This window comes from Protopterus annectens, chromosome 13.part0 (genome assembly GCF_019279795.1).
Source record: "Protopterus annectens isolate FY-2018-M chromosome 13.part0, PAN1.0, whole genome shotgun sequence".
In the NCBI taxonomy this organism is placed as follows: Eukaryota; Metazoa; Chordata; order Ceratodontiformes; family Protopteridae; genus Protopterus; species Protopterus annectens.
Genome location: NC_056747.1, coordinates 1,336,211,234 through 1,336,224,599, shown reverse-complemented (window position 1 = coordinate 1,336,224,599; position 13,366 = coordinate 1,336,211,234). Strand labels below are relative to the sequence as shown.

Sequence of the window (13,366 nt, the reverse complement as noted above, 5' to 3'; positions counted from 1 at the left end):
ACATGATGCCAAGGCACGTGTGAGGAGAGTTTTTACCTTTGCAGCTGTTGTAGTTAGGGATCAGATCTATTGGATGTCCTTAAAATCACATCACTGGTGAAGGAAATTAATGGATGTTGTAGTGCACTTAAATGTATACATGTCCATATCCTTCTTCATGTACCTTGCATCATGCTCAGAATGCTTCTTTCAATAATTTGTTAGTTCAGGGGACGTGGTCTACTGTGAAAGATAGTGTGCACATCAGCCTAAAAGAATTAAAGCAGAACTCCTGGCACTCAGTATTCAAAACAGTTTTATCTTTTTGAATGCATCAGATAAACATTGACAAATCTGCAATCGTTTGGTACAGAAACAGGACAGCACATCATGCCACCTTTGCAGGATAGCAGTACAGATTTTTGAAGCTGGCATTATCCATGGATCAGGAGCTACAGGCATTTCACTTGTTAGGGTATGAGTTATGGAGGATGGCCCCATTCCTACAACTGATATTGTTATGGTAAACACATAAGGTTTTTTTTTTGTGAATTGTATTTTTCACAGAGAAATATGCTGTTATATATGAAGTTGTTCAATGGTGAAATTTCCCTTATTTAGATCTGTGTTTCCCCACCAGGAGAGTATGAAGAATTAACCTTTTGCCATGATACCCTTGCTTTTACCATAGCCATGTTCCCCTCACTAGGATGATATGGAACGTTAGCCTTTTGTTTTGACGAAATTGTAATGGCTAATGGGAACCACAAGGTAGATGTTCTTTGACACTGTGAATCAAGTCCCCTTTGAAAGCTGTCATGCTAGACATATCAAGGGGTTTGTTTAAAGTGCTACACTGGTATGCTAACTTTCAGCGAGCACAACATTCTTACTGCTGATTAATAGTAGGGAGTGACCTCTTTCTACTTATGTTGTACACAAGTACCTTTTATTTAGTAATATTTCTCTTCAGCTTTTTTTCTGGAGGTCTTGTGACATAAAATTATGGCTTATGCATGCACACTGTGGCTGTGAATTCTTTGCATGAATGTGCAGATTCAGTCACTGCTTTGGAGCTGTATATTGGTACTTGTCACTGCTGACAGCTTTGGAGCTGTATATTGGTACTTCTCACGGCTAACATAAGCAAATGTCTTCAGATGTAAGGTGTGTGAAAACTTGATACATGTACAGTACCTTAAACAATCTCTTACAGGTTCATAGTTTCATAGGAAATTGCTAGGTTAACGGCTCAAGAGCCCTTAACAAGTCTAGCCAGTTTTACTCCGATTTTCCCCAATTTTCTATCCCTAGAGGAAAGATAAAAAGGGTCAGCAAGATGGACTTTGACATTTTTTTTACAAATGGCCTCTATCCATGAGGAATATGAGCACCACACAAGGAATGAATTTGCAATTTCCCATCCATTTGTCCAGATTTTACTTAGTCAGGGAAGGGCTCTGTGTCACGTGAACAGGAAGCCTATTTCAGAGGAGGGACAGTCTATGGGACACATATCTGACTCTCTGACTTGGATCTATTCATGTCAGAGATCAGATTTAGATCCTTGGAGCAGGTAACCCTTGTGCATTTAGTTTTGCAAATATGCAACATTTTCATCAGTGCAAGGGCAAAATGATTGATTTCAACAATTGACTTAGCTTCTGGTGTCATTCTAAGGGTATCCAGTGTCTGTCTGCCCAGGACGACATGGTCGACAGACCACGATGCTTTGCCAGAGATGGCCTGCACCTGTCAACTTTGAGATTCCTGATACTGGCTAAGGCTCTTGCCGCCCCTATTGTACCTTTTTTAGCCAAGGTTCAAATGACAAATTCACCACCGTAACAGGAACAGGTAAGGAAAAACTGAGGGTAATGCTACTCAATGCTAGAAGTCTAAATCTCAAAATGCACTCCCTCGAGGCACTCCTTAAAATGGAGAGCATCAATAACTGTGCAGTGACTGAGACCAGGTTCAAGGCTCCAAAGAGCACCCCTGCATTACCAGGCTATAACTCGTACCACACTTTTTGGCCATCTAACCTCGACTGGAACACCAAAGGCGGTGGTGTGTCCATATTTATTAAGGATATCCACACCTCCAGGCTAGTTGCTCAGCATAATGCATCCAAGGTTATCCAAGTGCAACTAACTCTGGGCAAAACTGCACTCCAAATTGTAGCTTGCTACAGATCCCCCACTATGCCCCAGGATTCCCACTCCTCTTTTCTTGATATACTGGAAAATATTAGTGTTCAACCAACCACCCTAATAATGGGTAATTTCAACTACCCCACCATTAACTGGGAAAACTATTCATGTACCAACTCCTTTGCTCAACACTTTCTGGAATTCATAAATTCCAATGCCCTGGATCAACTTATCTACACCCCCACCAGGGCAACAATATCCTAGACCTAGTCATTACCAGCTTGAGTGACTGGGACCTCTCCTGTTTGGTATCTACTTCTCTGAAGTACAGGCTAACACAGAAGGCCTTTGGCTAATGAAGTATGCAGATGACTGCAAATTAGGAACCATAGTCAAGTCCCCAAATGGATGTGGACATCCTATAGAAGATCCTCACTGAGACAGATGCCTGGTATCAGAGCCATGGCCTCATGCTGAATGCCAAAAAGTGCATTGTCATCCCCTTTGGTAAAAACTCTGTACCCATGAACTACCACATAGGCGGCAGTCTATTTAATGCCAAATGTGTGATAAGAGACCTTGGGACCCAGGTGGACAGTAGTCTCTCCTTTGATAAATCACATTGCCACAGTAGTCAGGAAATCCTTCTACGTGGCACACTCATATGGTTTCTCATCCAGGAAAAAAGAGGTCATTGTTCCCCTCTAATCGACACTCATTAGACCCACTATAGAGTACAATACCCCTTTTGGAATATACCTCACAAGACATCTACAGCAGCTGGAAAGGCCACAGAAGTACCTCACAAAGAGGATTACTGGCCTCAAATATATGCCCTACACTGACCGTCTCAAAAACTCCAGCTTTACTCCGTAGCATATCGCCTACTCCAAGGTGATATCTGACTAATATAATATATAAAGCTATGTTAAACCCAGAGCTGTTGGACATGCTATACCTAAAGAAATCCCAATCCCTCTGAGCTGCATGCTCTAGGGACCTAAACCTTTTCACCACAATAAACCAGGCATGCTGGAGGGATAGATTCCTGTCCCAGAGACTCCCAATCTCTGGAACAAGCTACCCATCTATGTCAAGCAAAGTTCCTCATTAGCACTCTACAAGAAAAATCTTGATGAATGGATGGGAAATAGGAAATACACCCTGGGGATCACTTCTGTGGCAGAGCAAAATAACTTTCTTGGGTGGCGTAAGCCAGGGAACCTTGTTGTCTAGGCATACTTAGGCCCTTGGGCCGATAGCCAGGCTGGACTTTGCACAGGTACTAAATCTCTTTCTTTAACTACATAGTAAATGTTTTATGTATGCCCAGATTTGTTTATTACTACAACTACAAGGGGAAAAATGTTGTGCTGATGACTTGTGTGTCATCTTTCGCCCAAATCAAGCGTACCATATATGAACCTATGAACGTGTCTACAGTAGTGAGCAAATCATTCTGTGTTGCACAACTTCTAAACAAATGTATGGCATCTTAGTCCAAGGAAGTCATTGTTCCACTGTATTTGGCATTTATCAGACATATTGAGTACAATGCCCCCTTTGGTATGTACCTAACCAGGTATCTCCAACAATTGGAACGTCCACAGAGGTTCCTCACTAAAAGAATGCAGGGCTTAAGTAAAATGTCCTATGCAGACCGCCTCAAGGCTCCATCCTTGTATTATGTCTCTTACAGGCTTTTGAGAGGTGACCTATAACTGACATATATGTAGGGTATTGTCAGACCCCACTCTGATGAACCTCCTGCATATCCGCAAACGAAACAGCACCAGAATTACCCATTCTAAAGACTAAACCTTCACTGTGAGACCTGCTAGAGAGACAGATGTGTATCCCAGAGATTACCCCATCTCTGGAACAGACTCCCCATCTATGTGAGGCAGAGTTCCTTCCTGACACAATTCAAGTGCAACCTGGACAATTGGATGGGGAACAGGAAATTCATCCCTGGTTTGGCACCTATGTCTCTAATGGACAGAGGCAACCTGTAAATGCTTCATCTCCCAGGCCCTAGCTTGTAAATGTTTAATCTCACAAGCCCCTGGTTACACTTATCAAAGATTTGGGATGCATGCTAGGCTTAAAAAGCCCTTGTGGTCATTAGCCTAGTAAACACCTATGAACCTATGAAACAGGGCTGGGTCAGAAACTGCCTTGTAGGTCAGGCATAGATCACCCCTCAGTAACTGGTAGGAAACTGAATGCAGGGATAAGGCTTTTAAATAGTCCGCACATATGACATGTTAGTTATACCCTGTATGTTTTTGATGAGAAATCTGAGGACACTCCAGCTGTTGCAGGTGCTTGGAGATGTACCATGTAAAGGGTGCATTGTACTCGATTATTGGTCTGATGATGGCTGAGTACAGTGGCACTATGACATCCATAGATCTGGATGTCACACTTTTACTTATAAACTGAGCCACATAGAAGGATTTCCTTACCACTATTGACACATAGTGGTCAAAATTTTGTGAGTACCTCATGCAACTGTACTGTGCTTCAAAAATTGCCCAAATCAAGTGTACCGTATATGAAATACTGATCAGTATCATATTGTAGCTTTTACAGCGTAACGTTTAGATTTGTATTCCGGAATCTGTAATAGAGTGTGCGTGGTTTAGCCATTCACTGTAGAACATTAAAAGTATAAATGAATGAATAATAGTGTGATATCTTTTTTTTTCATCTGTATCACAACATTGCTATCCCTGCAGTATTCTTAAGAGTTAGAAATAATTTTCTGTAATCCATCTCTTTTATTTTCAGATTTGTAGCCGCTGTTGAAAAGTGAGACATTAGCTTGGTGTTATATTTACTGCTTGTAAGCCTGATTCACTGTATTTTTCTTTCAGGTCAGTCCCAGGGCCGCCTGGAACCAATGGATACTATCTTTGTTAAGAATGTTAGAGAAGGTGGTCCTGCCCACCAGGCTGGACTTTGCACAGGTACTAAATCTCTTTCTTTAAATGCATAGTAAATGTTTTATGTATGTCCAGTTTTGTTTATAACTACAACTAAAAGGAGAAAATGTTGTGCTGATGACTTGTGGCGTTATCTATCTAGAAACTGTAATGGTTATTGTACTAGATGGGCTCAAACCTAACTGATTCCTACACAGGTTGGAAGAGAACTTTGTATGTGGCAGGTAGGTACTTCACTGGGGGGGGGGGGGGGGGGCTTGGTCAGGATGATGCATGTCCAAGAGTTGTATATGTAGTGCTAAAGTACTACTGCAACACAAATGTTTTGTTCGTCTTTTCTTTCATTTTAATGTTCTCCTGACCACAGATTCCTTTTTTTCTATCATCTTTTATGAGCACCAAGAGATATCAGTGCCATCTTAGAGCAGGTGGAGGTGGTGGTTGTAGCATGACCCTCCCCCAGCTTAGTCCCTCAAGGTCCTTTATACTTGTATGTTTAAGGATGAAGTATGCATAATGTAGTGCCATGAGACATGTTTGAAAACCACAGCAGTGATGGCATTTCTTCCTTTCTGGAAAGTTAAAGCCAGCCCTTAGCTACTCACTCCTATTCCTCCATGCTGATGTCTGAAGACCACAGCAGTGATGGCATTTCTTCCTTTCTGGAAAATTAAAGCCAGCCCTTAGCTACTCACTCCTATTCCTCCATGCTGATGTCTGAAGACCACAGCAGTGATGGCATTTCTTCCTTTCTGGAAAATTAAAGCCAGCCCTTAGCTACTCACTCCTATTCCTCCATGCTGATGTCTGAAGACCACAGCAGTGATGGCATTTCTTCCTTTCTGGAAAGTTAAAGCCAGCCCTTAGCTACTCACTCCTATTCCTCCATGCTGATGTCTGAAGACCACAGCAGTGATGGCATTTCTTCCTTTCTGGAAAATTAAAGCCAGCCCTTAGCTACTCACTCCTATTCCTCCATGCTGATGTCTGAAGACCACAGCAGTGATGGCATTTCTTCCTTTCTGGAAAATTAAAGCCAGCCCTTAGCTACTCACTCCTATTCCTCCATGCTGATGTCTGAAGACCACAGCAGTGATGGCATTTCTTCCTTTCTGGAAAGTTAAAGCCAGCCCTTAGCTACTCACTCCTATTCCTCCATGCTGACTTCCTTGACCTGGAGTGTTACTCAGACACAGGTCACCAGTTATTTGACAGATGCAGTACCTAAGTACCATAAAGTTGGTTATAAGAACTTTAACAACTTGTATCTGTGCAAGTTAGTTTGAACTGTCCTCTATTCCAATTAGCATAAATAAATAAATAGGTTATCTAATATAGTACTAAATCGGAACATCTCACAACACAAATGATGCTTCTCTATCCTAATACCTCACCTGTTTTAGTAAAGTATAGTTGGCCCCATGTAAAGTTTTTCAGCATTTACTTCAGTAGTTATATGACTGAAGACGTCTCATTTCTTATTGGTTCAAAGCATTTCCAATGAATGTGTCCACATAAAAATGAATGCCTTTTATGATTAGGGCTCAGGCATCTGAAGTCCTGGCAGGGAGGGATTGGTGTGGACATCTGTGGGGGGGATGTTCATTAGAGAGTCTCCCTGAGGGAAGCTTGGCCCATGGTAGTTAGTAGTCTTCAAACATGCCAATGACTGCTGGTGTTGGGAAAGGAAGTATAGGTAGGTGATAATAATAATCACCTTCAAGAAGAAAAAAACAGTTTCAGCACCACCCCCTGGAATTCTTAGTGTTTTGTTGTGCTTTCACGACTGTTACACCACTGTATGGATGCATAAAATGCCGATCTACATGTTCATTGTATTGGAGAATGTTTTCAGGCTTTTAAAATGAAAAAAAAAATCATAAAATTTGGTTTCCGAACACTGAAGACACTGAGATTTAACACTGACATCAACTGAGGGGAAAATGTGAGAGGCATCTATAGACTTTCTTTGCATGCCCAAAGAGGCTTCCATTAAAGTCTATGGACATCTACCTAATATGACGTCACACCTGGAAATGATAAATTACCAATTCTGTATGGTGTGTTAATTTAATTATTTGAAAAGACTGGTATAGAATTTATAATGCTATCTGTGCAAGACAATGAAAGGCATATAGCCCAGTTAGTGAATGATATTGTTAAACTTCATGGAGACATTTCTCAAGATTTATTTTCTTCCATTGAAAAAAAGTTCAGCGATGTGTTTAGTAAAGCTGATTCTAAATATGAACAAGCTATTCAGAGGAAAAATACGTTATTGATGAGGGATGGAGAGTACTATTGGAAGAAAATTGCTTATCCAACAATTACGATTCTTGGTATGGTTGCTAATATGGCTGAATCTATTTCTGTTGATGTCAACATGCAAAGTTAGGATGAGCACTTTTTATTTTTAATACAGGGACAACTGTTGTGGAAATTGAGATAGTTTTAGGGTGTGATAAAACAGATATGGTTTACAATATCCAGGGGCTAAATATGTACAACTTTAGCCACTTAAGAATTGACAACACTTTTGTTAACCTGTGTTTTTGAAGGGTTTTTCATATGGTGGATACACTGGTTGCATTGAAGCTCTATTCTAGAAACTCACCCTCCGTTTGTTTTCCAGGATCTGAAGGGCAAGGACAGTTTAACATTTAAACTCTCCCCTCCCATGTCTATGTTAATAGAGCAAGTAATATTTAACAACTTATCCAGCACAACGACTTAGATCCAAATGGAAATATAAATCCAACTGCTTGCTTATATTATAAAAGAAAACCAAGTAGTAAAACAAGTGTAGTTTATTCTAGCGCCTCAGTGTTACCACCTTCAAGGAGTAAAAAAGACTACAAAAACTGTCTTTTGTATTATAGTACTAATTACATTCGATTACATTCAATTTTCAAATCTAGGTGCTTAGGATTTCCCTCTGTCTTCCCCCCTTGGCTGACCTGGTGTGACTCAGATTGAACTCTACAGTTCCCTACAAAACGGTGTCTACAGGACTGCAATGTGTTTCTCTCAGCATTTAAACAGATTGAACTCTACAGTTCCCTACAAAACGGTGTCTACAGGCCTGCAATCAGTTTCTCTCAGCATTTAAACAGATTGAACTCTACAGTTCCGTACAAAACGGTGTCTACAGGATTGCAATCAGTTTCTCTCAGTATTTAAACAGATTGAACTCTACAGTTCCCTACAAAACAGTGTCTACAGGACTGCAATCAGTTTCTCTCAACATTTAAACAGAGTAGGTTGCACACAAAAAGCATTTGTTAAGCTTTTACTTACAGTGCTTTGTAATTAAGCAGATCACCATATTTGTCAGCCATAGGGCTCTTTTATTCTACTTGAGTGTTTGCCTCCTTCCCCTGTAACTTAAGTAAATTGACTCTTACATTAAGAGCTATAAAATACTTACCTTATAGCTTTAGGACACCTTAGGAAACCTTGTAAACTGCAACAGCCTGACATTTGAACAAGTAACCCTTGTAAAAATTCCCAAAATTGTATACTGTTGGTCTGTCTTTCTTGCTAAACATAAGTGAAGTTACAGTGCTGAGTGCAAATAACATTAAAATTAAAGTATTGAGTGCAAATAACACAGTGCTGAGTGCAGATTTTAGGCCCTTACTTTCAACTTACCTCTGGTGTGGTGTCTTGAGTCAATCAGGGTATTCCCTGTAACCACTCCTACTGCCTTCTCTTTTCTCCCACCCCCCTCTTTCCTCAAAAGGTTAAACTGCTACAATTCAGTACAGGCATCATTTTTAAATCTACGTGCTTACTATTTCCCTCTCTCTTCCCCCCTTGGCTGACCTGGTGTGACTCAGAGTAAGTTTCTTCATTGTATGGAGTTTTTTGTGTAACTGTATGACCTGCTGCTAAATTCTGATTCCGCACAGACTGCTCTATTTTTTTTCAGAGGCTCTATAAGTAGCTAGTGACTTTACTGAATTTCTGTGGTAATATTTAAGTTTAAACTGAACCTGTACCTAGAGAAAGTGTATAATCTGAGCTCCTACTTGCTGCATGTGTTTTTAATGTTTATATTGCTCACACACATTGAAGAAGTGCTTTTATGACTTGAATAACTTGGGCTAGTTATACCTGAAGTGCGTTTACTGGCAATTTTCCAGTTGTACAATTGTGAACAATTGATTTTGTTTTCTGGTATATCTTTAAAATCTGACAAGTGTTTATTTACTGCATTGCTCTCTTGCTTAGGTTTCTTAGCTATAAATCTTAGTTCATTCTGAAGTATGCTACGTTACCCCCCCACCAAACCTTTCTGAATGTAATATTATAAAATAACTGCCTGTTGTTGCCTTCATGCTTACCCTAGAATCTCTGCTTTTCTCTTTTCCTAGTTGAACTGTACAGTTCCCTACAAAACGGTGTCTACAGGGCTGCAATCAGTTTCTCTCAGCATTTAAACAGAGTAGGTTGCACACAAAAAGCATTTGTTAAGCTTTCACTTACAGTGCTTTGTAATTAAGCAGGTCACCATATGGCTTTATTTTCTACTTGAGTGTTTGCCTCCTTCCCCTGTAACTTAAGTAAATTGACTCTTACATTAAGAACTATAATACTTACCTTATAGCTTTAGGACAACTTAGGAAATCTTGTAAACTGCAATAGCCCTTGCTACGCTCGGGCTCTCTTTGCTCCCCTCCCTGCCCCCAATTCCGTCCCACCCCCAGTACCTCTAAACTTATAGTACTATAGCCACTCCCCCACTTTCTAGATCCTATCTGCTTTCATCTGGGATATTTCCACCCATCCCCATTCTTCTACCTACATTTTAATAGCACCTATTAGCTTTCATCTGGCATTCTCCCATCCCCCTTCCAGTACCTTTACCTCACCACTCTATCTTCTGGTGTTGCATCACCAGGTAAAACAGTTCCTTAACTCACTAGCTAAATCACAGATAATGATATACTCCTCTTTACTACCCCTCTTGTTCGCACCATACCTCCTTACCTTGTATGAAAACCAGTTTCTCACGGGATTTCAGGTCCCAAAAGGCCATACTATCACCCCAGCTGTAAATCCTTCCACCTTCAACCATACTTATAGTGCCAGATCCTATCCAACATCTTGTTCAGTCTATCAACATCTCAACCCCAGGCACATTAGATCTAGATCTAAACACTACCACAAACTAATAAACAAATTCCTAAAGTTCATCACCAAGTATAGACTCAACCTAATACTTGGTGGTGATATTCACCCCAACCCTGGCCCACCCACTTCAGATACACATACCCCCTCTACTTGCAATCTAAGCTACAAACCTACAATTAATAGGCCAACTAACTCTCTCCTATCCTGTCATCTCAATATTAGAAGCATTAATAACAAGGTACATGAATTGCATGCACTTCTGGATGTCCACTCCCCTGAGATTCTCTGTTTATCTGAAACCTGGTTAAAACCTAACACTAAAGACAATGAAGTGTTACCATCTGGGTACAACATACACAGGCTGGATCGTGCTTCGAGGAAGGGGGGTGGGGTAGCTGTACTCTATAAATCTGAGTTGAATGTCACCATAGATGTAATACAGCCACCTCAGCTTAATAACTCGGAGATTCTTGCCACCAAATTGCAACATAATAAAAATAAATGCATTAATATCATCTGTATGTACATTCCCCCAGGTAACAATATATCAACACTTGAAGATATCCTGCACTGGCTATCATATCACTACCCCCAAGAAACCCTACTACTTGGAGACTTTAACATAGACTGGGGCACTTGTTCCTCAGAATCCCCAACCACCCATATTAACCTGCATGCATTTACACAAATTATATCCACCCCTACCAAGATAGGTAAACCCAACCAAAAAGAAAGCATACTTGACTGGGTACTCACAAATAGTCACTCCCAACTGTACACCTCTGGTACCCTCCTTGATGGCCTAAGCGATCACTTTCTCACATATGTAATTAAGCACAAAACCATTAATTCCCAACAGCGCTTACTCAGAAAGGTTAGAAACAATAAAAACTTTGACCCTGCCAAATTCCAACAAGAACTAAACTCATGTAATTGGTCTATTCTAAAACACCTCCCCTTAGAGGAAGCAGTAGCATACTTTAACAACAAATTCCTTGAGATCCTTGGTTTGCATGCACCTGTTCGTGCAAAGAGAACCAAGGCAAAAACTGCGCCATGGCTTTCTAAAGAGTCTAAACTCAAAATTACCCTTGGAAACAAAGCATGGGCTTTATGGCATTCTTCTAAAGACCCTCAAGATCACATTAAATACAGGCAATCCAGGAATGAAACCAAAACATCAATTTTACAAGACAAAAAACAATACTACTGTAATTTACAAACAGTAAATCAAAATAACCCTCAGAAGTTTTGGGCAGGTTTAAATAATCTACTACATCCTGGACAAACTTCAACCCCAATCCCTGCTGCTACTATTGATAAAACCCCTGAAGATGTTTCTGACAGTTTTAACCAATTCTTTACTGAGACAATTCAAGCCCTAGCTAGCCAACTACCTCCTAGCTCCCCTGGTCCTGAAAGTAGCACCCCTAGAAACCTACTCGCATTCAACTTCCAACCAGTCACCACTTCACTTATCCGTACCTTGATCAAAAAATTAAAACCCACTACACTTTCTGCTGATCAACTCCCTGCCGAGTACCTACAAAAATCAGCTGATGCTATTGCTTACCCCATCTCCATACTAATTAATCGAACCATAGTAGAAGCTAAAATTCCCACCATCTGGAAAATATCCTATGTAATCCCACTTCACAAAGGAGGCAGCTCTACTTAATTCTCCAATTGTAGGCCAATAGCTATACTCTCTCCACTTGCAAAGATTATGGAAAAATGTATTCATAGACAACTCGTGCGCCACCTAATCCAGAATCACCTTATGGCAGACACTCAGCATGGCTTCCGTCCTCTTCACAGCACTACTTCAGCCATCCTAGCTATCAACACCATAAACCATAATCGCAACAATAATTGTATATCCTCAGCCCTCTTCCTGGATCTTTCCAAGGTATTTGATATGGTTGATCACCAACTTTTAATCCACACCCTGCAAACATTCTGTCTAGATACTAGAGCCCTTCAATGGTTTCAATCCTACCTGAATGGTCGACAGCAGGCTGTCCTCTGGCAGAACAAACTCTCTTACCTTCTACCTAACACCCTTGGAGTACCACAAGGCTCTATACTAGGGCCCATCTTCATTAACGACCTTTATACTGTCATCCCAAAAGTCAGCTGTATCCAATATGCTGATGACTCTACTCTGATTTGCTTAGCCACATCTCCAGTAGAGTTATGGTCATCTACCCAGACCACCTTTAATACAACAGAAAACTGGCTTTCTGAACATCGTCTGATCCTAAATCCCAAAAAAACTAAAATGCTGTTATTTTCACCAACATGTAGGTCTACCGCTTTCACCTTTACCATAAATTCAAATGATGGCACAATAATCTCCCCTGACCCCTCTACAAAACTATTAGGTGTGATCATAGACAATAATCTAAAATTCGACCTACATGTTAACCAAACTATCAAAACCATCAATAAAAAACTAGGGTCACTTTACAGAATAAAAGCCTTCCTAACCCCTCCAGCTAAAATTGCCATAGCTTGCTCTCACCTTCTTTCAACCCTTCTGTATGCATCCCCTCTACTCTCGAATTTAAACAAGACTGTCCTTAACAAACTCTCAATTTGCTACAACCACATTGCCAGGTTTGCCACTGGGCTGCCTTTTAGGACACATCATTGCATCAATCTAAATCAGCTTGGGTGGCTTGAACTACCCAGCCTAATCCAGTATAACCAACTGATTATGGCCTATAAAATCCTCTATAATCCGGACAATACTCCTGCACTTAAAAATATTATCACCCCCTATAACAATCCTACACTGCTTCGATCCTCTAACAAACTACTAATTCAGACTAACAAAATTAATAACACAGCCGGTGACTCTCTTTGCAAACTCTGTAAGTAGATCCTGGAACTCTCTTCCAGCTGATATTACCTTACTTTCCACCTTAGGTCAATTTAAAACTAAACTCAAACAACATTTGTCACTTAACTGGCTATGTCAATGTATCAAGCCTGGCTAACTCTCTCTAGAATGTGTAAAAAATCTGTTAACCAGTTTATTGTGTAATTTAATTTAATCCTGACTTGCGCTCAGTATTAACTCTAACCTGTGGAACTTGTTTAACTTGCTTACTTATGTAATCTCTGTAAATAGTCTGTTTGTAATAT

At 40.4% G+C, this 13,366-nt stretch overlaps 1 protein-coding gene across 1 annotated transcript in view; it reads left to right on the top strand.

Moving 5' to 3' along the window:
• ARHGAP23 (Rho GTPase activating protein 23) overlaps positions 1-13,366 on the top strand; it is a 1,842,805-nt gene that overhangs the window by 1,194,899 nt on the left and 634,540 nt on the right. The window contains exon 4 of the mRNA XM_044055365.1: positions 5,012-5,104. Within this exon, the coding sequence (XP_043911300.1) occupies positions 5,012-5,104 (93 nt within the window). The remainder of the gene's footprint in view (positions 1-5,011; positions 5,105-13,366) is intronic.